The 24301-nt window shown below is 35.1% G+C and overlaps 1 protein-coding gene across 4 annotated transcripts in view; it reads right to left on the reverse strand.

Moving 5' to 3' along the window:
* LOC118276011 (uncharacterized) overlaps positions 1-24301 on the reverse strand; it is a 133274-nt gene that overhangs the window by 23494 nt on the left and 85479 nt on the right. Inside the window, exon 1 of one of the 4 annotated variants that reach the window (XM_035594138.2) lies at positions 12022-12175. The exons of the other annotated variants lie outside the window; for them this stretch is intronic. Coding sequence (XP_035450031.1) covers positions 12022-12057 — 36 coding nt within the window. The 5' untranslated portion in view covers positions 12058-12175. Of the gene's footprint in view, positions 1-12021; positions 12176-24301 lie in introns of those variants that run through there. 4 annotated transcript variants of the gene reach the window in all.

Consider the following 24301-nt stretch of genomic DNA (forward strand, 5'->3'; position numbering starts at 1 on the left):
TAGCGTAGTTTAGTGCGTTCGTGTGTATAATTGTTCGTTTGTAAAATGAACGACTTAGCGACTTTTACATAGTAAATACTTATGTGTTAACGTATTAATTAATTTATTAATGGTACGTTGACTATTCTTTTTGTAAGTAAGTACATGTTCTTTATAAAATATTGAAATATGCATCAGATGATTGGTCATGCACTACGACGTCCCGTACTACACTACGCTAACATTAGTTAGACGTGTATAAGATGTAACATTTTTTTGATGAATTACGTTTATATACGGCTAACTTACGCTAAATCAAAAAATATAAATAATTAAGGAAATATAAATATGAGATATTACAATGAATAAATTAAATATTAAGCATACCAAATTTCAAAAAAGTATCTTAATTAATGTAAAAGTTATCACGTTTTTCCCTTTAAACGCCTCTACTGTAAAGTACGCTTTTTGAGTTAGCGCAGTATAAATTGCTGGTGTCGAAATGTCCATGTTGCACCTATACCGGTTGTCGTTGGGAACGATATACTCGAAGTTGTAGACCACTACACATACCTGGGTCAGATCATCCAGCTAGGTAGGTCCAACTTCGAGAAAGAGGTCGCCCGAAGAATCCAACTCGGATGGGCAGCATTTGGGAAGTTGCATGAAGTCTTCTCGTCAAAAATCCCGCAGTGTCTGAAGACCAGGATGTACAACCAGTGTGTGTTGCCAGTGATGACGTACGGTACCGAGACATGGTCCCTAACTGCTGGCCTTTTAGAAAGGCTCAGAGTCGCCCAGCGCGCGATGGAGAGAGCTATGCTCGGAGTATCTTTGCGCGACAAAATCCGAAATATGGAAATTCGCCAAAGAACAAGAGTTACAGACATAGCTCTCAAAATATGCAGGCTGAAGTGGCAATGGGCAGGCCACGTCGCTCGGAGGACTGATGGCCGCTGGGCCAGGAAGGTGACTGAGTGGCGACCGCGGACCGGAAGACGCAGCGTGGGCAGACCTCCCACTAGGTGGACCGACGACATCGTCAGAGTGGCGGGGAGCCAGTGGATGCAGGTGGCGGCTTGTCGTTCTACGTGGAGGACCAAGGGGGAGGCCTTTGTTCAGCAGTGGACGTCTCTCGGCTGATGATGATGATGATGATGTTTTATATACATTGTATTAACACGTGTGTTTGACAATGAAATTTGTCCTTTCAGTCAGTCACTTAAGATTTAGTCTCAGTATTTAGTTACAAAATGTCTAGATAAAGTCGTTAAGATAAAATTAAAATTATTATATTTGAGTGATGTTTCCTTCCTTATATCTTTTTATTTAATTATCGTATATCCTGTTATTGCAAATTATATTTGTTGTCAAGTATGTCTGTATCTTTTTAGTAGATGTAAGACATATGTATCCTTGGGTGGGAAAAAAATGACGCCGTTTTCAGGTGGGAAATCATCCAATGATTTCTCTCTCTTGGGTGGACTTTAGTATCGTACTATCGGGAGGGGAATATCATCGAATGACTTCTTTCGCCTTGGGCGAGGTGAGAGGGAGTGTCAGACTCTTACTGACTAAAAACCACCCCGTTCCTACTACTGCTTTCCGACCCGCAACCCCGGTAACTTGCTAGGAGGTTCGCAGCTAATAAAATAGGTTGTTCGTAAATAGAGGTCCTATTATGCTCACCGGTCACTTAATTAATTTGGACGTAATTTAGGATAAGGCGGACCTGTGAAGGTCGCTTGGAGCTGCTGAATGCAGGTCATATTCAACCGGCAGATCTGGAAGTCATTAGGGGAGGCTTATGTTAAGCAGTGGACGTCTTATGGCTGGTATGATAATGATAATCTTAAGCAATGGTAATAAACAACTCCACAAGCTACCTAAAGGTGAAAAACTAGCTTTCCCCCGCGTGTTTACTTACTAGAAACCTAATATTTAAAAATACTAGACAGACAAGTTCTGCTAGCTTTTCTTGTAAACGTTTTAAGATGTTTCACGCACTTTCATAATTTCCATTTTTTACCCAACCTAGAAGAAGGTTCATATTTTTTTACTGAGCTGCTAAAATAGGCTTTGTGTTAATAGTAATAGAGGTTTGACTCCTTCGTCACTAAAAGTTGGTGTACATGTGTTTCCAAACTCAATGCCCGGGTTGGGCAAAGTATGAAATGTTTCTATTTAGAGTAACTCTCGTACTCCGAATGGGCTGATGATTTATAATGGTATCTACTTTTTAACACATTGAACGCCGTGGTGGTCACCGGTGACCGACGTTAGTGGAGGATTTGCCTTCAACAGTTTTCTATTGGCAGTCAAAGACTTAATGGTGTTCCTTCTTTCTATACCTTCGTACAATATGCCGATGGGTGATATCTGTTTGTTTCTTAAGTTTTTTTTTTTAGTTTCTGATCACGTTAAATTTGGAATTCGGTTACGTTTATTACATGCTACTCATATCCTAAAGACAATTTTATTGGACAACTTCGCCAAAAAAAGTTGGTTGGCGTGGGTGAGATTTGTGTTGCCGTAATTCGAACTTTATATTGGGGTATATAAAGTTGTTTTTGAACCAAACTGCACCCGTGACATTTAGCCGATTCTTAAATGGCAATTTCAATAGATTTTTATATCCTTGTTGTTAAGAATTAAATGGTTTTTGCGGTCTAGAAGCTAAAAGATACCTAACATATGTAGTCTTAAAGTTCAATTTTAATAGCCATAAAATTAAACGCTATAAAAACTAGTCTGGAATTCCGTAAATGTGATGAGATCTCTGATTCGATACCCGGGTTGAGAAAAGTGTTTTTTTCTTATTATAAATGTAAAGTTTGTGGTAAAAAACAAAACCTTTATGATCTTAAATCGAAGATATGAAAAATCGTTCAGCAGTTACTAAGTTTATCGCTTTCAGAAAGACTGACAGACAGATTGCAACAATTGATTTAGTTTTATATGTAGAGGAGATTGTATATTTAATTGGAGCGATGGCAGGAGATGGTTCTTTTATTTTTAAAGTTCAATGAACTGTCCCAAGGTTAGGGATTCAGTTACGGAAGGCTAAAGAGAATGGCACTATGTATTTTAGTTTTAATTTATCTAGAGTTTGTATGTTCATTTTTTATTATATTGTAAGTACTTCCTCAGTATTTCATCAGCTTTATCGGTTTATAGTGTTGGCTGTCTAGACCAGGGGTTTCTGACCTTTTTCTGGTCAAGGACTATATTCATAATTATTGTGAATTTACTTATTATAACTTTTTTTTAAAGCCGGTAAACGAGCAGACAGATCTCCTGATGGTAAGCAATCGCTGCCGCCCATGGACACCCGAAACACCTGAGGTGTTACAAGTACGTTACCGGCCTTTTGGAGGTTAGGAATTTAAGGGCTGTTGTGGAATCGGGTAGTGGGGGTAATAAAAGCCTCCAGTAACCTCACTCACACAACGCAAGCGTTGTTTCACGTCAGTTTTCTGTGAGGCCGTGATATCACTCCGGTCGAGCCGGCCCATTCCTGCCGAAGCATGCATTGTTTAAATTAATATTTAAACTAGACCAGGCACCTGTGTTCCAATTCTAAAAATAACTAACAATTATAATATTATCTAAACTCCCAGTTATTATAAGGCACCTGTTTGCCTGTTTCTAATGGAATGTGAATGCTTTTAGTGACATTTAAATAATTTATAGTCTGTTTGCAAATGGCCGCTGTTGTTAAATGCAGCTGTTATTTACTAAAGGTGATATAACATGTATATAATTATGTATTTAAGTTTGAAAGGGCGATTTTATGTGTTTAATTAGTGATAAAATTGGTAGTTTTAATTGAAGTTGTGTTAAAGAAAGGTAATTGTATGTTAGATTATAGGTACGTACATATTATAGAGCTGAAAAAATGTTATTTTTAGTTAGTGTTAGTCAGAAAATGTAATATTTATTATGACAAGTATTATATTTTCTTAAAGAAAAACATTTCAATCATAATCCCGTTATTCACAGGGATATATTATTTTGATGTTAAATATCTATGTAAAAATGTCTTTCTTTCAGGTTTACAAAGAAAGAGATTTAGTTCAACGATATATCAGTGAAAATATCGCCATGTTGATATGCAAAATAACCTCAACATACATATTACTCGTATCTACCTTGAAACCTTATCAATTTCTTTTATCCTCGATATAAGCCCTTTCCCAGATAAACCAAATCCTTTGTTCCCACCGAAGGTCAAAATATCTTACAATCAATGACAGTCTGTATAGTTATCTATGTCAAAAACCGCATCCGATTCGGTACAGCTGTTTCTGAGATCAGCGCGCAAAAACTGTGTTATCAAGGTCATTTGAAGTTTTTATTTGGTGTTGTAGAATATTGTCAGCTGTTTATGATTGGAGTTTTTAGATCGATTGGGAAGTGATCGAGTCAATGTATTTTTTGTATTACACTGAGATGACAAATATGCTTGGGACGTGTCTGATAAAAAACTATTGTACTGTAGCCTATGGACAGTAGTTTGCAATATGTTTTTGTAATTACTTTAGAGTACATATAAATACGTATTTCTGTGTATTTTAGAAAACTGGTAAGCTTTTATATGATGTATAGAACTGCAAAATGGAATTTTTATATGTACCTAATTGAACAACTAATATTTGTATGAGATTTTCCGCGTTTCGATTTTGGATGTCTAAATGTATTTTCCTCTTATTTCGTGAAATATATGATGCAAATTTATCTCTCGATCGACTGAATGAAAAAACTAAAACTACACCTTTGACATTATTAAATCAAGACCTCATATATAAAAAAACGGATGAAACCTACTTACAAATAAATATTATTAAATTCACACAATTTACATAAATAATTTATTCACTATCTACAACACCAAACAAAGGCATGCTATCTACCTATTTCGGAGATGAGATCATAATACAAAAACAGTATTATCAAGGTGATGCAGTTTTTCTTACCAGTGCACACGACAAGCTACACAAAACCAGTTTATCGTGACCTCGCGTTGTATCATCTTCCCTTAGAATCCACGGTCAGTTTATATTGGTTTGTTGTAACTTGATGTGCAATGTATACAGGCACATTGCACACGACAAGCTACACATAACCAGTTTATCTTGACCTCGCGTTGTATCATCTCTCCGTAGATCCGACGGTCAGTTTATATTGGTCGTTTATAACTTGATGTGCAGTGTGTACAGGCCCATTGCACTCGACAAGCTACACAAAACCAGTCTATCTTGACCTCGCGTTGTATCATCTTTCCGTAGAACCCTCGGTCAGGTTATATTGGTCGTTTATAACTTGATGTGTGCAGTGTGTACAGGCCCATTATACACGACAAGCTACACAAAACCAGTTTATCGTGACCTCGCGTTGTATCATCTTTCCGTAGAATCCACGGTCAGTTTATATTGGTTATATATAACTTAAGTGTAGTGTGTACAAGCCCATTGCACACGACAAGCTACAAGTAACCAGTCTATCTTGACCCCGCGTTGTATCATCTTTCCGTAGATCCGACGGTCAGGTTATATTGGTCGTTTATAACTTGATGTGCAGTTTGTACAGGCGCTGGCGCCGACCGTCCTGTAGTGATGTGGGTAAGGATGTTGCCTTTGTATGCACACGGATGTATATGACCTGGATTTAAGGCGTTGGCGAGATAAAATACCTAGAGGTAATGTAGGTAGCTTCCAAAGAGACTAGATTAGTATGTTATTAAAATATGAATACTGTAGTAATGTGACTGTAATAATATTATTTTTTTACCAAAAATTTGAGTGCGTTTAACTTCAATCTTGCCTGATGGGAAGCAACGATGAGTTCTTAGATGGTGCAAGCAAGCTCAAATAATGCCTGTTCACTCTTGCCTTGCATATGGTTGTTTAGTGACGAAGGAGTTTTGATTTTTAAGACTTAACGCGTTGCCGGGGCTCCGGCTTTAAGAGCAGGAGTAGGAATGGAGTGGTTTTTAGTCAGTAAGAGTCTGACACTTTCTCACGCCTCAACCAAGCCAAGATAAGTCATTTGACGATTTTCATTTCGAACTGTGTACTACATAAATGTTGGAGCCGCCTTTAAATATTTCTTATATTAAATGAACAAAATAAAACAACCAGATCAAATCGTTATTTTACTTTCAAATTAATACATTAAAGTTACCAATAATATGACAATTGACAATAGCCAATATCCCTCGGAGTTAAACTAGGCGTAACAATACTCATTGTGACATTTTTAAAAAGGCACGGCATAGTGCGTTGCTTTAAAAGAATGGAAAAAGTAAATATTTTGAATAACACTAACGTTGCATGTTATAGAAAATGTAAAACTAGATCAATGATATTGATATTATACATTTTTGTATAGGTTATGTATAACATTTGTGAGTTAAAGCGTTTGTTTTAATATACGAGTAATAACTAATTGGTTTCTATTCTTAATTTATTCTACATAGATACTTTTGCAATGTCAAGAGAAGAGAAGAAATATAAAAGTATTGAATTTGACTAGTTGTCAACTCTTTAGCTGACAACTAGACTTATTCAATACTTATATCGATCTGTCAAAAACGATACTATTCTATGATTTTAATTAAAAGTACCCTTAACCGACGAGCATGCATGAAAAGACTGATGACTGTTGATGAAGCAAAAGAAGTATGTAAGATTCGTAGCAATTGGTGTCCTATTATCTTTGCCTACCCCTATGGGAGGGGGTATGTATGTTATATTCCAGCTTACAAGTAGTCTCTAATCAATAATTTTCCTTCACATTAAGAGGTGAATATTCCCCACCAATGTTTACCTACCTCAAAATAAAAAGCCGTGATATTATATTTTGAGAAAGTTCACTACAGTTTTATAATTAACCATTGTATAAGTAACAGTATCGAAATCTCACAGGTATCGTGAGATAGGATGCTAACTGTAACTGGCAGTGTAACGGGCACCTGCGCTTGCGCAACGGATCTATTGATACATAATTGCGTATAGCCTTTTTTATTTATATCGGATAGATTGTGTTGTGGGTTTGTGTATCATTGATTTGGTTTTTTTTTTTAGGAGTGTTCGTTGTTTTGTCGTGGCAGAGTTAAATGGTTTTGTCACCAACTCTATTCTTCTTATGGGTATGATTATAGGGATGATGACGGGGTATGAAAATTAAAAATCTAATTAGTCCGTCAGTTAAGTAATGAAAAAATATTAAAAACCGCATTTTTTTATTTTAACTTAAGAAAACATTATTTATTTATTTGTCTCCTAAATGAAAGAATGTCAAAGGTAGCCTGTTTCTGAGATGAGATCACGTTACGAAATTACTATCAAGTTGATATAACTTACCTAACCTTTTGCTCGAAAGTGGCAAAGAAATAAGTTATTTTAGGTATTCTAAGTTGACTCATCATAAAGGAAAACGTTTTAAGGAAACCTGAACTTTATAATAAAAATAAATAAAAACTTAAAAAAGAGAACCACCTTAAATTTTCTTTAATGCCTCCATTTCTTAAATTCATTTGATATGCCTAAAACATTTTCCTAAGTTTGAAAAATACTATGCTGAAAACCGCATGGAAATCGGTTCAGCCAAACGCGAGATAAGTCGCACACAAACATATATAAAAGTCAAACTGAAAACCTCCTTTTGTTGAACTCGGTTAATAATAAGTATTGAAAATCTAAAATTTTTGTCATGAGTACTGGAATGTACAGTGATCACCATCTTTTTGCGAGAAGATAGGAGTATATCTTTAAAATAATTTTGGAGTAGCTTGATGTGCCGGTGTCCATACATGTGAATAAATCGGTTCCATACGAGTGGTCTGTTATCAAAGGCTATTGTAATCTTGTTAGTACTGCACGTGGGTTTAATAAGATAACAACTTAGGTATTGCGGATGTGAGACACTAGAATTGAGGTGGGTATACAGTACTGGACAGTTAGGTATTTGTTAGTATAGCTTGCCAATTGGCGAATGGGATGGAATATTACAGTGGTAAACAAATTTTTAGTGTTTAAATAGGTACTGGTTAGTAAGTTTTTGATTTATTCGAATTTTGAAGTGTGGGTGAGCCATGCTTCGGCACGAATGGGAGTGATATCACGGCCTTACAGTAAACCAACGTAAATCAACGCTTGCATTGTCTCCCCAATCCCCGAATTCCTAACTCCCAAAAGGCTGGCAACGCATTTGTTATGCCTCTGGTGTTTCGGGTGCCTTTCAGCGATACGACAGCTAGTTTACCGCCTTATCCCATAAAAATATCCTGCACTCTACCGTAACGATGTGTGGGACGCCAAACTGGTGTGGACTCTATCAAATTCTTCTATCGAATTCATGGTCAAAAAGGGATTGAACATAAAGTCCTAAGTGTACAACATAGAGTCGGAAATTGCGTGCCAATACCTACACATTAAACACAATAAAAATATTATACATAAATACGGAAACTAATTAACAATGACCGTATAATGTACTGATTTTTGTAATCAAACGACGATAACAAACGACTCACAAATTCCGATGATAAACAAATGATTAGTTTCAAAAATATATTTTATCTTACGGATGTATAAATAATAGGTATATATCTACTGATACGATGACAAATATCGGTATTGATGATTCACCAATATTTAGTAATAAATAATGCATTTGTAAATTTAGATCATGTGTTCATTCGGGAAATCTTATCAAGGAAAATAATGACAATATTGTGTTTGCTGTATGAATTACTTTATTTGTATATAAAGTTTTATAGATATAAAATGTGAATTACTTAAAAAAACAATGAATTGGTATGCTGAAAACTCTTTAAGTAGGTACTTTTTTTTTTTTTCAGGGGGGAAAATCATCCAATGACTTCTCTCGCCAGGGCAAAGCGAGAGGGAGTGTCAGACTCTTACTGACTAAAAACCACCCCGTTCCTACTCCTGCTTGTCGAGCCGGAGCCCCGGTAAACCCGCTAGGTAGTCCGCAGCTCCGGATTAAGCATCAGCCCTACTGGGCCCCATCTGTGGTGGTCTGATGGCTCTTTGAGGCGCGCGCGGAACGCAACGCGCCGCACGCACGGGTCGGGTTCTGGTCGGGCGGCGAGCTACCCTTGCTCGACTTTTCACATTAGTTACAAATTAGTGCATTAATGCCCGGTTTCTGAAGGTATCAGTTATACTGTCACTAACTATCGATTCAATAAAGTTATGGAAAAGATAAACCTCGGTTACCTATTCTTGCGTTTCTGAATGCGCGAAGAGCCGTTCTATAACTATGAAACCGATAGTTAGTTCCTTATTACGCCACTAGGTGGGTCTCATAAAAAAGTATCAACTAAAATTAATTTTATCAATTAAATTAGTTGTAAATTATTATGAAATATTTTATAATAATTTAATTATTATTAGATGTGTGGCCACAAATAGTTTTATTTATTATTTACAATAATTATATATACAGCGGCTGCATGAACAACATCACTGACAGTTCTTAAAAAATATACTACTATCAAACTCATTAGGAGTTAGAGCAATGAGGTTTTATTAATTATCTATACATATAATAAATCTGTAGAAGGGTCAATTCTGTACATTGAAAATATTGAAAAAATAAATAGCAGGGGGTGTTACTGGATCGATACCAAACCCAAATATGTGATTTTTTTGTCTGTCTGTCTGTATGTTCAGGCATCACGTGAAAACTAACGGTTCGATTTCGATGAAACTTGGTATACCTATCTATATCATATACCTTACTATCCTGGGCATAAAATAGGATACTTTTTATCCTTGAAAAATACGTAGAAAAAAATCTTTATTTTTCAGTTTTATTCTACAGAACGCGAGCTCAACAGCAGTACCTCTAATAGAGGGATCTCCTTAATTATTATGGGCCTCGCCGTATTTGGGTCCAATCAATAGATAGTTATAAGATGTCATTGTCAGAGTTACTCAAAATGGAGAAATAAAACTTCCACGCGAGACCGACATCCGCGCGGACGGAGTCGCGGGCGGAAGCTAGTATATAATATCATTGAGTTAGAGTTAGAGCAGGGCTGATGATTTCACTGAGGTGTATTACAGTGTTCTTCTCAAAACGATATCTCAATTTAAATTCTTCATAAGAAAATATGTATTTCGAAAGGATATCTCCTACTTCGTAAGTTTCGGGATACTGATATATTCGAAATTAACTCCAGTACTTCCACGTCAGACTCTGCATTAGCATCATGAACTGCTGGTATTCATGATGCAAATATGATATAAAATATTTAGTTTTCACTGGTAATAGTTTTAAATAATACGTATAAACATAAAAGTTTATGTAGCTTATGTCACAGAATGAAACGTCAAATAGTTATGGAACCGATATAAAACGGCGAGCATTGGTCAGTTAAGTTAATCGAAGTTTATTCGGAGTTTAACTGACATTACGTTGTTCAGAAACGCACATTCGTAGGTTATCAAATCAATAGTGCAAACGAATAGATAAACTGTCGATAAAAGTAACTCAGAAACTGGGCATAAGTGAAGTAGGTACTTAATGCACTAATTTGTAACTAATGTGAAAAGTTCGAAAAAATGTCCCTATAGCATTCATTTCTGACCTGAAGCTGCGGAAAAAATCTTATTGTGGGGCAACGTTTTTATAGAAAAAGAAATTTCAACTAACTCAACTAAAAATTTTGCTTAGTAAAAATACAGTGTATGGAGTGAGTAGTCCTAAAACATTAAAAAAAACATAATGATCTACTTACCAACTACTATCTACATACACATATGTATAAATATAAGAACTATGTACCTATGTACGTATGTTTTTATACACACTTTCTCTGAACCACTTTGAGTGTGCGTGTATAGACTATTGTCATTCTGTCGCCATTTCATACAGTAAGCGATGACATTGATTCGACTTACATTAGGCTATTGTGTCGCCTATAAGTCAATGTTATGAAGACTAATGAATGAGAATTGTGATGTGAAAAAGGTCTTTTAAACGGTTATTAATACTTATAGTATTATGACTTAAGTATACCTATTTTCTGTAGGAGACAACTAGTCCAAACAACTAATGCTCAAACATTTTCTGTATGAGCAGCAGTGGCCTCTTATAGGCTGAAGATGATTGTATAAGATACACAGGGATAATTAGTACCTAAATGAAATCTTCGAAAAGCTAGGCAAGCATAATACTATATTCATTGTAAAACCCACATTTCACCAGAAACGAATTTCCAAAAATCTAAGAATTCCAATCATAAATAACAAATAAGGTAAATAAATATACATAGTAATAATAATGATGAAGGGACTTACTATGTATAGGTTAAACGTAGGTATTACTTAGTCATTTTAGTTATTAAAAAAAAAAACAACCGTCCCTAAAATGGAGCTAGGTATTACACTAAACACTACCTTATAAGAGTCATATGTAGTATATTCCTTTTAATTAGTGCTTTAAAAGAGGAAGGAAAATAAATTAGGGATACCTATTTTAATTTGTATTATTATTTGGTGAAAACCACATTGTCGCACGTAGTATAGACTATTGTGGTTGTTGCCTACTTTATGAGCTTATGTGTTAATTATTATGTACCTATGCCTATCATTTAAATGACTATTATTGTAATTATATTTCTTTTAAATACATTATTTAGTCCTTTAGTCAAAGTCAAAGTATTATATTATACATTTTTCTTTTTTAGTTATTATAAGTCTGCTTTAGGTCACCAATTCGCTTTCTGCCAGAATGGCGAAGCGAAGATGCAATTTTGAAACAACTACGTATCGTAATTTAGTTTCAGACACATTGTTATGTGTGTATAATTAACGATGCTAATCTTACTAATTTAACTAATTATAGTGTTTGTGTGTATGCTTGTTACTCCATTACATCAAAACGACTGAAGTGATCGGGATGAAAATTTAGAACAGGGATTGAATGTGGTTTAGAATGACACATAGACTACTTTTTATCCTACGGGAACGCAAGGAAGCTAGTTGTATAGTAAAATCTACGACATACCTGCCCCAAATACTTATTAAAGAAATCCTTAATCATTTTATTGAAAAACACTGAACACTTATTCAATACTGATTACACGACACTGTTCACACTGATATAACAATCGACTGACGACTGAACAATATGTATTATGCATGAACTCATCACATTTACAAGCCTTTCAGCTTTGTTTACATTGTAAATAATCTGCTCGATATACTAGTCTAATAATCGATATTTTATCGATTTAGGGTACGTCACTACTTTATCTGATAACGAATGACTGAATGATTTTGTCTGGCTCGTACTTTGAATGGTTTTGTGGCGACACATGACAAGTTACAGATGACAGAAGTCGCACATAGACGTTCGACAAATCAACAGATGACGTCACATGGCACATATGAAATATTCGTGGGAATAAACATGGATAGAAAATCACAACAAAACAACGTTGGACAGAAAGCCCACCAGGCACGATCACCTCGCCTGGTCGGAGGATCCACCTTTTCTTAGGGAACTTTACTCAGTGTTCCCTAAAAACCAATAGAAATTCCCGAACAAAGCGTAGGCAGGCATATTAGGTTATCATTAGTCTAAAAGTTTGGGTCAAATTTACCCTGTAGGGTCAAAGAAACCCGATCTTACGGTATGGCTTTACCAAACCTTTTTCTGTTAGCAAAGTAAATAATGCATCATTATATCAGCCATAAGACGTCCACTGCTGACCATAGGCCTACCCCAATGACTTCCAGATAGGCCGGTTGGAAGCGACCTGCATCCAGCGGCTCCCTAAATAATACATAAATGCATTGAATTAAAATAAATTCAATTAACCAACTGTTGCGCCCACATCCCTAATCTTACTGAACAAATATTGTTGGAGAACTGTCTCGAATTACAAAGTGCATGTTAGCGTCCCCTATCGAGTAAATGGGTAAATATAGGTACATCACTATTCTCTATTATTAGCTGAGTTAACTGACCCCTGCTATCAGAGTGCTTGTGTGCCACTGTATAGATGTGTTACAGTAAACTAATTTTATGCCATCAGTCAAGAAGAAGGCATTTAGTTTTTTTTTATTATGTTTACAACAAATACAGGGTTATGCATATTTAATAGCAAGCAAATACGACAAAGGTTTAAACTTTTTGTTTGTGCGACGATATCGATTGCCGCCGCAAGTATGTTGCGCATGATTATGAGTCGTCAGTCGAGCCCACTGACTCGGAGAGTTATGTATGTAAAAGCTTTTATTTCTATTTCTTCCTTTATAGTATTGTAATTTAACTAAGTGCCATTTATCAAATGTGATTTCAGTTATTTTTTCAAAGTGAAAGTCAAAATTATTTATTTCATTTAGACCGGGAAGGCGAATTTTTGAACGTCAAATCAAATATTACAATATTAAAATAAAATACAATTTTGTTTTAATAATACAGTTGAGAATATAGAAATTTATAATCCAAGAACGTTTTAATAGAAATATTATAATGGAACTTCTGAATTATTTGTGTAGTATGCATTTATTATGCGCCATACATGTGGGGTTTTGTTTATGTTATTGATTTACGCTTCCGTTGCACGAAATTATAATTTTTAATGGCAATTTATTGATTTATGGAGATTCATAGGAAAGTTAATATTAACTTTCTTTGTGAATGATTAATAGGGTAGACTGATTTTTATTATAACGTCCATGTTTATCAATATTAGACACGTATTTTTTTATTTTCTTACGGGAACAAATACTTTTGGCGTCATATTAATTTGAAATATTGTGTGACGTCACTTCTTCGTACGTTTTATACATACCTAAAATACGGAGGATTTAAATTTAGATTTTTTAATTTATTTTTATATTTATTGAAAAGAAGATGATTTAAACAGAATAATATGTTACTGTGTCTACTGTGTGTGCGTTTACAAGTAGACAATAGTTTTAAGACCATAAATAATTATTGTTTAAAACTCGACACTTTTTTAAGGCCACATCTTCAAACATCCTTTACAATTTCTCGAGCCGACGTCATCAGGGCTAAACAAAAAAATATGGCGGCCATATGTTCGCATCCGTGTGGTCGACATGGAATGCTTGCAAGTGACATCAATTAGCATAATGAATGGCCCAGGCATCGACACTGCTATCTCCACGACAGGAGATCTTATTGATGTGCGTCATAAGTTTGGGATGAAGAGAGATAGTGTACTTATTTTCGTAATAACTATGGCGAGACATACTAAATTAACTAAAAAATCACGGTTTACTCACGTACTATTAATATAGAGAAAAGCCCTGCTAGTTTCGAGTCTTGTGGAAGATATTTTGAAGACGTAATTTTAGAATTTTATTTTCTTAAAATGATAGACATATTTTGTAACATTTTTTGATAACTAAGGGAATTGTTCATAATGCTCCTTGCGTTTAGGGAGAACTTTTCACAAGTTTTATTTTTGTTGGTGTTTTTAACATGATTAAATTACATGTAAATGGTCGCGGAATGCTACTCATAAATATAAGCATCTCGCATAGCTTGAATCTAATCGATTTCCTCGTAAATCAGTTACATAAGTAAATCGATAACATAATAATTAATGATTAAATAAGTTTAGACTTCAAAACATTACGATTTCGGACATTAGGATTAGTAATGCTTAGTTCAACTAACTCGAGAACTAAATTCCGGAATGACATCTGTCAGTCGAGCTTTCGACTAATGTTCATGACTCAGTCTGATTAACAACAATTATATTATTCACTCAAAGGAGCAGCTGCCTCTATACACTCCTATTTATACATATCCAACTTTATTCCATGGTAACTAGGTTGAAAATCGAATAAATAACTTTGACCAATTTGAAGTAGCTTGACAATAAGTTGCTAGTTTCTGTACATTTATGATATTATACATGAAAATCTCAGTATCCGACCTGATACAGCGTTCTTGAACTTTAAACAATTGTCTATTAAATCAGAGATGAGAAGCGTGAGAGTCTATCACGGAGAAGAGACAATAGGTGGTCGGAAAAACACGTGCCAATTGGGCCACGTTGGCCGTTGACACCAATATTCGTTCCAACATTTGGCCCAAACAATGGCTTGGTTGACACGTGGTTGGTGTCATTGGCAAACGTTGGCCAAATGATGCGGATGTTGGTCGGAATGCTTGCAGCTTTCTGGTCGTTTTGATTGGTGTTAAGAGTTATATGGGAAATAGGATTTTGTTTAGTGGACGTTATGCTGTTGTTTTTGTGTGCTGTATTTTGATTTTTTTTTATTTAATATCGATTTTTTCCCATTTTTTCAAAGCTTTAAGTTAGTTTTTATTTCTTTTTAATATTTTAGTAAGAGTGGTTTTATTAATTAATTAATTTATTTTTCCTTTTGCTTTATTTAATGTTATCATAAATATAAAAAAGAATTTTTTTTTCTAGATCTTTAATTATATAAATAATCTTTAAATATATAAAAATGCATTAACTTAATTGAATGTAATGAAAGAATGATTTAAAAAGAGGACATACATGGAAACATTTACATGTTGTAAGTAAGTTAATATACAATCCATATAACCAAATGCCAAAGCAGGAAAAGATAACACGTTTTAGGGATTATGATAACCTACAGAGAGTAAAGGTGAAGGTCGGTCAGATAGTAATGAATGACAAATAGTCTATGTTGACAAGTCTGTTACATTCTTTAAGTTACATATATCCCGTTTCCAAATCATCAAACTTTTAAGGAATGTGATGATGTTAGTCTCACATTGGGCATGATTCTGGACTCTGTATTATAAAAACACTGAGAATTTTCAAAAAATTATAAGACAGACTCGAAAATGTGTCAAAGTCAACATTATTTATTTCAAATAGACCAGGAAGGCACTTTTGAACGTCAAAGCATATAATATTGAAAAATGTCTGTCTGTCGGCCAGTCCTTTAGTGAAGCTATTTGCTCGTTCTAAAGTGTAGATTCTTAGGGAGAAGAACGAGCAAGAAACACTTCTTTTTCAATAAGTTCATAATACAATTCTTGGTAACATTATTTCGATTGTTTCAACTACGTGAGAACAACGTATCAGGCACACTTCTGACCAATCAACAAAACTGTTTAAAAAGCTATCACACTAAAACAACCTTAACAAACAATCCTGTAACGTCTTTTCTCATTTATCTTTCAAAAAAACAATTTTAACTTCCTCAAAAACACGTGTTGAAACAGAGAAACATTCTGTGGGAACGTCAAAAAGGGACAAAGTGACAGCTGTCAGTGAGGCGTGAACTTGCCGATGGATTTATGTTCTACAGAAATAACTTTCGTAAGTACTAAGTATTGGGGATACTTTCGTGACTATATTATCTACACTTCAAAGTCAAAGTATACTTTAAGTGGCGTTTTTTTTTTGAGGGGGGAAAATCATCCAATGACTTCTCTCGCCTTGGGCGAGGCGGGAGAGAGTGTCAGACTCTTACTAACTAAAAACCACCCCGTACCTACTCCTGCTTTTCGAACCGGAGCCTCAGTAACCCGCTAGGCAGTCCGCAGCTCCGGAAAGTCCGCAGATATTTTTTAGTTAACTTATATAATCACATAAGTTAACTATAAATATAACGGAAATGTTTATGATATAAGTTTGCATTCAATGATTTATAAAAAAAATATATCTTTATCAAAAACATTTCCGTTTATCTAAACAGATTATGTAGGTACCCAATTAGCTTACTTCTACTTTCCTTAAATTCCTAATTAAATAAAATTATCCAATTAAATATTAAAGATAAGATTTTCCCAGTCACACTTCCCCTTATTCATTATTAATCTACGGATATGCTTAGAGCACTTAGCAAACAGATCTAGTGATGTGATAACATATCGATACAGCACTAGTCGATTAATTCGCTAGAATCGATACAATGGAGGTCGGGGTACAATCAATAACATTAATCAGAATTGACTGTTAGTATGTGGGTTTGTGTACCGGCGATTTACTTTCGATAATTTATTTCTTGAAGATTTGACACTTTATAACACTACACGGTGAGTCAAAAAATTACGGTTTCCAATAACAAATAGTTTTTTCCGTATTCTGACTAAGAATATTTGCACCCGAGGAGTCACTTGCGTAAAATTGGCTATTTTAAGTTAGAAACATAAATGCGCTATTCGAGTAGTGGATATCGAGTTTAAATCGTGGATAGTAGCCAAAGTATCATTAGGTATTTCAAATACATTTTCAGTAACATTGATTTTGGAATTGAATAAGAACCTGGTAATCACGTCCTTTTTTTGGGGCGAAAATCATTCAGTGACTTATCCCGCCTTGGGTAAGGCGCGTTGGAGTGTCAGACTCTTACTAACTAAAAACCACCCCGTTCCTACTCCTGCTTCTCGAGCCCGAGCTTTGGTAAACTCGCTAGGTAGTCCGCAGCTCCGGATAGAAATATAGACCTACATGCAGTAACATAACATTTTATAAGTGTCAGCTTACCCCTTAGGCAACTTAAAAGCTTGAAGTTACGTATATAAGCAAAAGGTAACGGATGTAAGGCAGCCATTTGTGTTCCACTTACACTTTTTAAGCTCGAGGCAATCTTTTGATAAATTGTGATGAGTGTTTTTGTGAGTGTAAGTCAGTGTAATGTGCTACTGAGTCACTCACTTGTATGGTGAAGTAATAAGATTTTTTATATGGGGCAAGAAAAATGGAGTTCGTTTTATTTTTTGTTCTATTTTAGAGTTTAGTGTCAAATTGATGTATAACATTCTTTAGTGCCTATGTGGCGACACATGACAAGTAGTAGATGACAGAAATCACACATAGATGATCGACGAACAAACCAACGGATGACGTCATAAAATCGTCGCAGGAAGGAAGGAAGGAAAGTAGTTAGAGATACGAGTACCTACATATATCCAAATACAAAACCTACTTTACCATTATACAAAACAAAACATTAGCATTTGCTATCCCTATATTTTAAATCAATATCTGTTCATTCTTAATTATTAATTTTTAATTAGATTCTTTTGCCCGTTGCCTCGTTGGCCGAGTGGTTACAAATGCGACTACCGGACAAGGGGTCTTGGGTTCGATTCCCGGGTCGGGCAAAGAATTGCTGGGATTTTTTCGGCTTTTCGAAAATTTCACAGTAGTAGCACGGAATCTGGAAATACGCCCGGTATATGACAATAGGCGCACCACCTATTACATGGGATTTACAACATACATAATGAAAAGTGGGTGTACATTGTACAGTGGCATTACGTGCCATAATGTGCACCTCTGACTACACCTTCGGGGATAAAAGGCGTGACGCTTCTCTTCTGCCCATCTTTACAAGGAATAACATCTCACATCTTCATAATTAAAACATCAACAAAGCTACCTACAAACATCGACAGTTAATCAACTAAGTTGGCCAACAGTATTCACACGCGGTGATTAATTAATGAATCTTATACAATCTTATAATAAATGATTTTAACACCTACAACCTATATACATACATAATATAAAATATTATATCTCTATTATAATACAACCTACATTTAAAATTACGCAAGATTAAAAGGAAACTTTAATTTGTTTGTATAAATCTCAGCAGATTTCACTTAAGGACGATTCTCGTAAGATTGCTTCGTTGGTCGAGTAGGACGCAATGGTCGTGTTCTTACACGACTGTCGTGGTTATAAACCGAGAAAACTGTAGTAATATTATTTCCTAATCTTAGTTCCTTAGTGAACTGATTTACTGTAGTGTACTATTGTACCTTCTTATTGATTTTCGCAAATCATCCAATGGCTTCTTCCGCCTTGGGCGAGGCGAGAAGGAGTGTCAGACTCTTACTGACTAAAAACCACCCCGTTCCTACTCCTGCTTTTCGAGTTTCACATTCTAATAAAAGTCACAACACACACACGATCCACCAAAACCCTTTACTCACTTTAAATAAATACCTTACCTACATAAAAAAATTGACAAACGACGGTCGATCCGTCATCAACATCGCATCGATATTCGCGAGGCACAACACTGGCTTTCTCCAACCGTCCGTAACTTGCGTAACTTGTAATGTCGCTATAATAATATTTTAAACGGATATTTAAGAAAGTTTTTTTTTCACTCAAGCACATCAAGTTACCTACCTATACCAGAAAATAATGTTGTTGTCGATTTGAGACTTTATTGCGAAAATGGTTAAGTTGAAAATGCATCTATCTATTTTAATTGGAGTAGAGTAATGTTCTAATCTAACTGACTTCTATTCACTTTGAGACTGGTAGTTTACAAGATATTAGAGACAGAAGTTTTAATAAAATAAAAAAATTGTTGTCAAAGATTCTTTTATTTTTTCATTAAAAACGTTGACCCACACTACGATTTTCTCCTTTGTCGTGAGTGCGTCACCCAGACCCAAAACAAAACAATTCGTGGATCACACAAAGACTACGTGTGAGGATCGAACCCGCTACGCGTTGAACGGCAGCCGGTTGCCCAGCTACCGTGCTAATAGTCAGTTATAAATTTCAACGTTTATAAAAAAAGTCTTACTACGAAGTGTTGCCTGGCTTATTATGAACATTAAGATAAAACTCACCCCAAAACACCACCCTATATCTATTTTTAGCTCAAAAAAAGGGACAAACAATCCACTATCTTCCCTAACTATCACTTGTCATAATTTGAAAGATACTCCAAACTAATAATAACTCAGTATCTTAGTTCCTTAGTCTACGCATTTCCGTTTGAGAGCAAAGGTCGTATTGGAATGGAGTCAGAAACACGCAATAATGTGCACTCAACAACTAATGATAAAGTATATCTAATATATCTGTTAATATATCTATGTGTAACATCACTTTTGTTGTTCCCCAAAATGGTAGACAGAGATTCTATCGATCGGTAATTAATTATGTATTTAGTTATTTTGTTAATTTTCTGAGGAAGTAGGTATAGTAACTTAAAAAACAAAGGTATCTAATATTGGACTATTTTATAAAATACTCGCTCTTAGGTGAAAAATGATGAGGTAAACACTGGACACGATAAGTTAAGATAACGTAGTACGATCATTTTACAAAATAAACATTACGTGGTCATAGACAGGACGAAATGAAATGAATAACAGAATAGTATTTTGTTCTGTCTGTATTATTTTATTTAGCTCTCTTTAATTTCACAGTCATCAAAATTCAATGGAGCTACATTCATATACACGTGTCGATAGCCTAACTACTACTACTATCCATCACACTGACCGTACCCATGTTTGTCACTACACAGATAAAAAAAGTCACTTAAACACTTCGCCAAGTGGTCATTGACATTAAACCAAAAACTTGATTAGATTTATTAACATAAACCACCCACGGATTTATTAAACAGGCTTTAAGAACACCAACTGAACTCCCACACAAATTGATTCCCAAGTAACTAAACTGATAAAGAACACTAGAAGTGCCACTGTCAAGTGGTCACTTATCATAAGTAACGGATATGAGGGCCAGTGCCACTTCCCGTATTGCTACAACCACTTAATCAATGTTCGAACCGCCAATTATGAATATTCACATTTTAAGTCTCTCGTTTCTTAGCAAAGGAAAGTACTTTATTATCTTTTCTTTCCGTTTAATTTAAACGTGGAGAAATCTAATTAAGATTATTAAAGTAGAAGCTCATGTTCGTTCAGTATCATTGCTAAAATAAATCAAAATGTGTGCAGCAGTTTGGTAGCATAAGCGTAACATAAGTTATCATAGCATTATAATGTTAACTTACGTTAGCAATTTTTGCAAATAAGTAACAGAAATGTACTGTAACAAAGCTTATAATTTATCGGCACTTAACCATTGAACAGTATACATATAAGCAAACCTGAATAGCCTAATGTCTATAAAGTCTATTAATGGCAGCCATTTTGAGGCTATAAACGAAAGTTTTGAGGTAAACCGCGAGTGCATTAAACGGTGTCAGAATTGTGTTTGCAACTAGTTTTCGCATTTGACCTGAGAATAGTTCATTGTTCTAGTCACAAGCTACTGTTAAGCTTAAAGTTCTCAATTCATAATTGAGCATTATTAAGTTTTCTAATTTAAATATTTTTTTGATCCATGGTATCACCTTAGTTGATCTATAAAGATACACAATTCAAGTATTCAAGTATTTATTGCAATTAATTTGCCTGAGTCGATAGTCTTTAGTGAAAGAAATTGAATTAGAATGAAAATGAAAAAGAAATTAAAAAATAGAATTATTAACAATATTAAGAGGAAAGGGTGAGGAGTTCCTATGGGGATATTTATGTAATTTTTCCATCAACATGATTTTAAATAAATAAAAAACAAAATGGCGTACAATGACGCGGAAACGTCTGACAATATTGAATGATTCAGTGTTTGTTAAATTGGTTTGTGGACGGTCATAACATCACGTACCATTAAGTTGTGAACATAATGATGACGGTAACAAAAATAAACTTAAAGGCTCTAGCTGACGTTGCTGTTGCAGCGTTTCAAATAAAATCCAATTTAGACTTGACTTTGATTTACTGTGGAACATAATTGTGTTTTTTTGTGGTAATAGTAGTACAGGCAATTACGTTGTGAGTTGCATGTTATTAGGTGGACCTATTGACACAGATCAGGTGTAAATTCAGACGATAATATTATTGAAACTATTAAAATCGAAAAGTGTATTAAAATTTTGCTTAACCCTGAAGCTATAAAGAATAATAGAATCGCACTACATATTCAGTAACATTTTAATACGTAAAAGGATGACTCAAAGGTAAACGTAACAAATAATTATAATAGGTTTATAACCAACCCAAAATCGATGGAGCATGACATAATATTTCGAAGCATACGTCAAGAAAATAAAAGTGATTACTAAGGAATTAGACGTTAATAGTAGAAAATTACTGTGTAAACGTGCGTTCACTGCAATCACGCAATGTCTAATAATAATTCTGTTAGATAATTTTAATAGCTATCCATACATTCCAAACAATATGTTACAATAATAGTGTTAAAATCAAAATTGTTTATGAAATTTTGTGATCCACTCAGTCGAAAGCTTCACTAAGATCCGCGCAAATATTTGTGTGTTTTTGAGGACACAAGGGAGCTCTATTTATCGAAGAATTTTCTATTTTTCGCTTTTTAGTTATGTCACGGTTATTTAAGAATTGTAATGATATTGAGGTAAATTGTCTGTAATATTTTGAAGTGACATGATTGGCACTTGACTTCTACAGTCTATTGTAGACAATGAACTCTAAAAGTTAGGTGTTATACTTCAGTTTTCCATGTCCAATACTAGAGTATTTATTCTTCTAACTACATTAAAATTGTTCCTAACATTGCAAGAAAACTATAAACCAAGACACACGAAGACTACGTTGTTGAGGCACTAAATAATTGTCTCTCGACAGATTAGATGGAATCAGGTTTTGTGCACGAAACCAGTTTTTTAGGTTTTATGGCATCGGCTGCGCCCACTTTTGGCAAGCGATGGTGAATAAACTTTTATAGTTTGCAAATTAGTTACGATTCAAAATGTGTTCAAAGGTTTTAAACAAAAACTCATATTCTCATGAGTCCATTCGCTGTGTGCATACAAAAACGGAATTCCATGACGTTCGTACTTCGTAATACATTTTTTATCTCACAGAATAAGCACGTTTGAGATTGCAGCGAGATAACTTCGCGAGATAACGACAGATGCTTTAGCTTATATCGTTGACAGAGAAAACATTTTCACGTGATTAACAATGGCAATTATCTTAGTTTTTATTATTCATTGACTTTTAAATATTCAATTACTACTGCACACCTAATTAAAAATTTTAATTAAAGTCTGTGCAAAAATTATCTCATACCTAAACTTAAAAAAGTCAGTGAGTAAATTTACTTTTGTCGGTTTTAAATTTGCGTAAAATTCTGCAAACCTTTTGGAAAACGAATCTGATTCAAGTCTACCGTTATGTTTATCTATCGATCGGTCAGTAACAGGTTTCGCGTCTCTCACATCGTAATCGTCATCAATATTTACCTTTTCATCGAGTTGAGGTCAAGTCCCTTTTTAAGAAGTTCTCCGTAAGAATATTTTAAAACTTTCAGTCCAGTGAAAGTATCCTCGGCGTCTTCTCCTTTACAGTCTGATGCACTCAATCCACAAAACACTTCACTATTTGAACACCATTAATATTTTGAACATAACACTATACTTTTATTGATAATGACATCACCGGAACTGATCCTCGATTTGGTTACGATATTGTCGAAATTATGGCGAGATGTGACGAGAGCGGACGATGAGCGTAAAGTGCGCGCGCGGCCGCGTCGCAGCGCTGCGCGGGAGTCAGTGAGCGGCGCGGGTTGCGCGGGCGCCGCTCGCCGGACTTCGCGCTTGTATTTGGAATGCAATCTCCCTCGCTCTCTCAGGCATGCGCACGTTTTCTCCTATACGCCAGTTCGTCTCGTTTCCTCGCCGTTATGAATGGTTGTTATGCTATGCAGTTGTGCCCAATAACTTCGTATTCCGCCTTTTTGCCCTTTTTGCCGTCCCTAGCCCTCGGTCGCCTCATTGTTTACTGTTTTGACCTTTTGTCGTCCAGCACGTTTATGTTTCCTTTCAAAACTGTTTTAATTGTTTTATTAGGCATACGTTTCAGTCCTTGCGCTGAAGCAAATCAGTTACAATGAGTCTTGTTAAAGCAATATTCTTGCTAAACAAGATGTAAGCGCAAGTTAAAGGCAAGTCACGATTTGATACCGTTATGATACACACAGTTGAAAAGCATTCCGTCTCAAAGGAGCGGTTGGAGTGGAAGCATTAAGATGCTGTTTTACCGTGAATAATGATAGTCTAGGATGACTCAATGTAATTGAAATGCATGTAAAATTAATTCTAGAGACGCTGCTTCAAAAACTAATCCAAAAATTTTATGTTTCATTGTCCCGGATCATGCGTAAACTACTCTAAACGTTATTTTAAAGAGTCATGCTGACGAAAATGCATCAACCGAGTCTAACGATATTAAAATGAACTTAGAACAGGAGCTAAATCTGAATTTACGGCAACCTCAATTTAAAGACTTAAAGGTAAGTATTAAAATTGTGGAACATAAAAGCATGTACTAAGAAACACTAACGATTGATCGTAATCTAAGTTCTGGTGCATTTGAGAACAAAACGAAGGAAGTTGCACATGCACATGTTACAAGAGTGCAAGATGCCTTCCTATGGACGGATGGATCTTCTATTTGGAACAAAGTCATGCGTTACTTTGTTTTA

Source organism: Spodoptera frugiperda, chromosome 31 (genome assembly GCF_023101765.2).
Source record: "Spodoptera frugiperda isolate SF20-4 chromosome 31, AGI-APGP_CSIRO_Sfru_2.0, whole genome shotgun sequence".
Classification (NCBI taxonomy): domain Eukaryota; kingdom Metazoa; phylum Arthropoda; class Insecta; order Lepidoptera; family Noctuidae; genus Spodoptera; species Spodoptera frugiperda.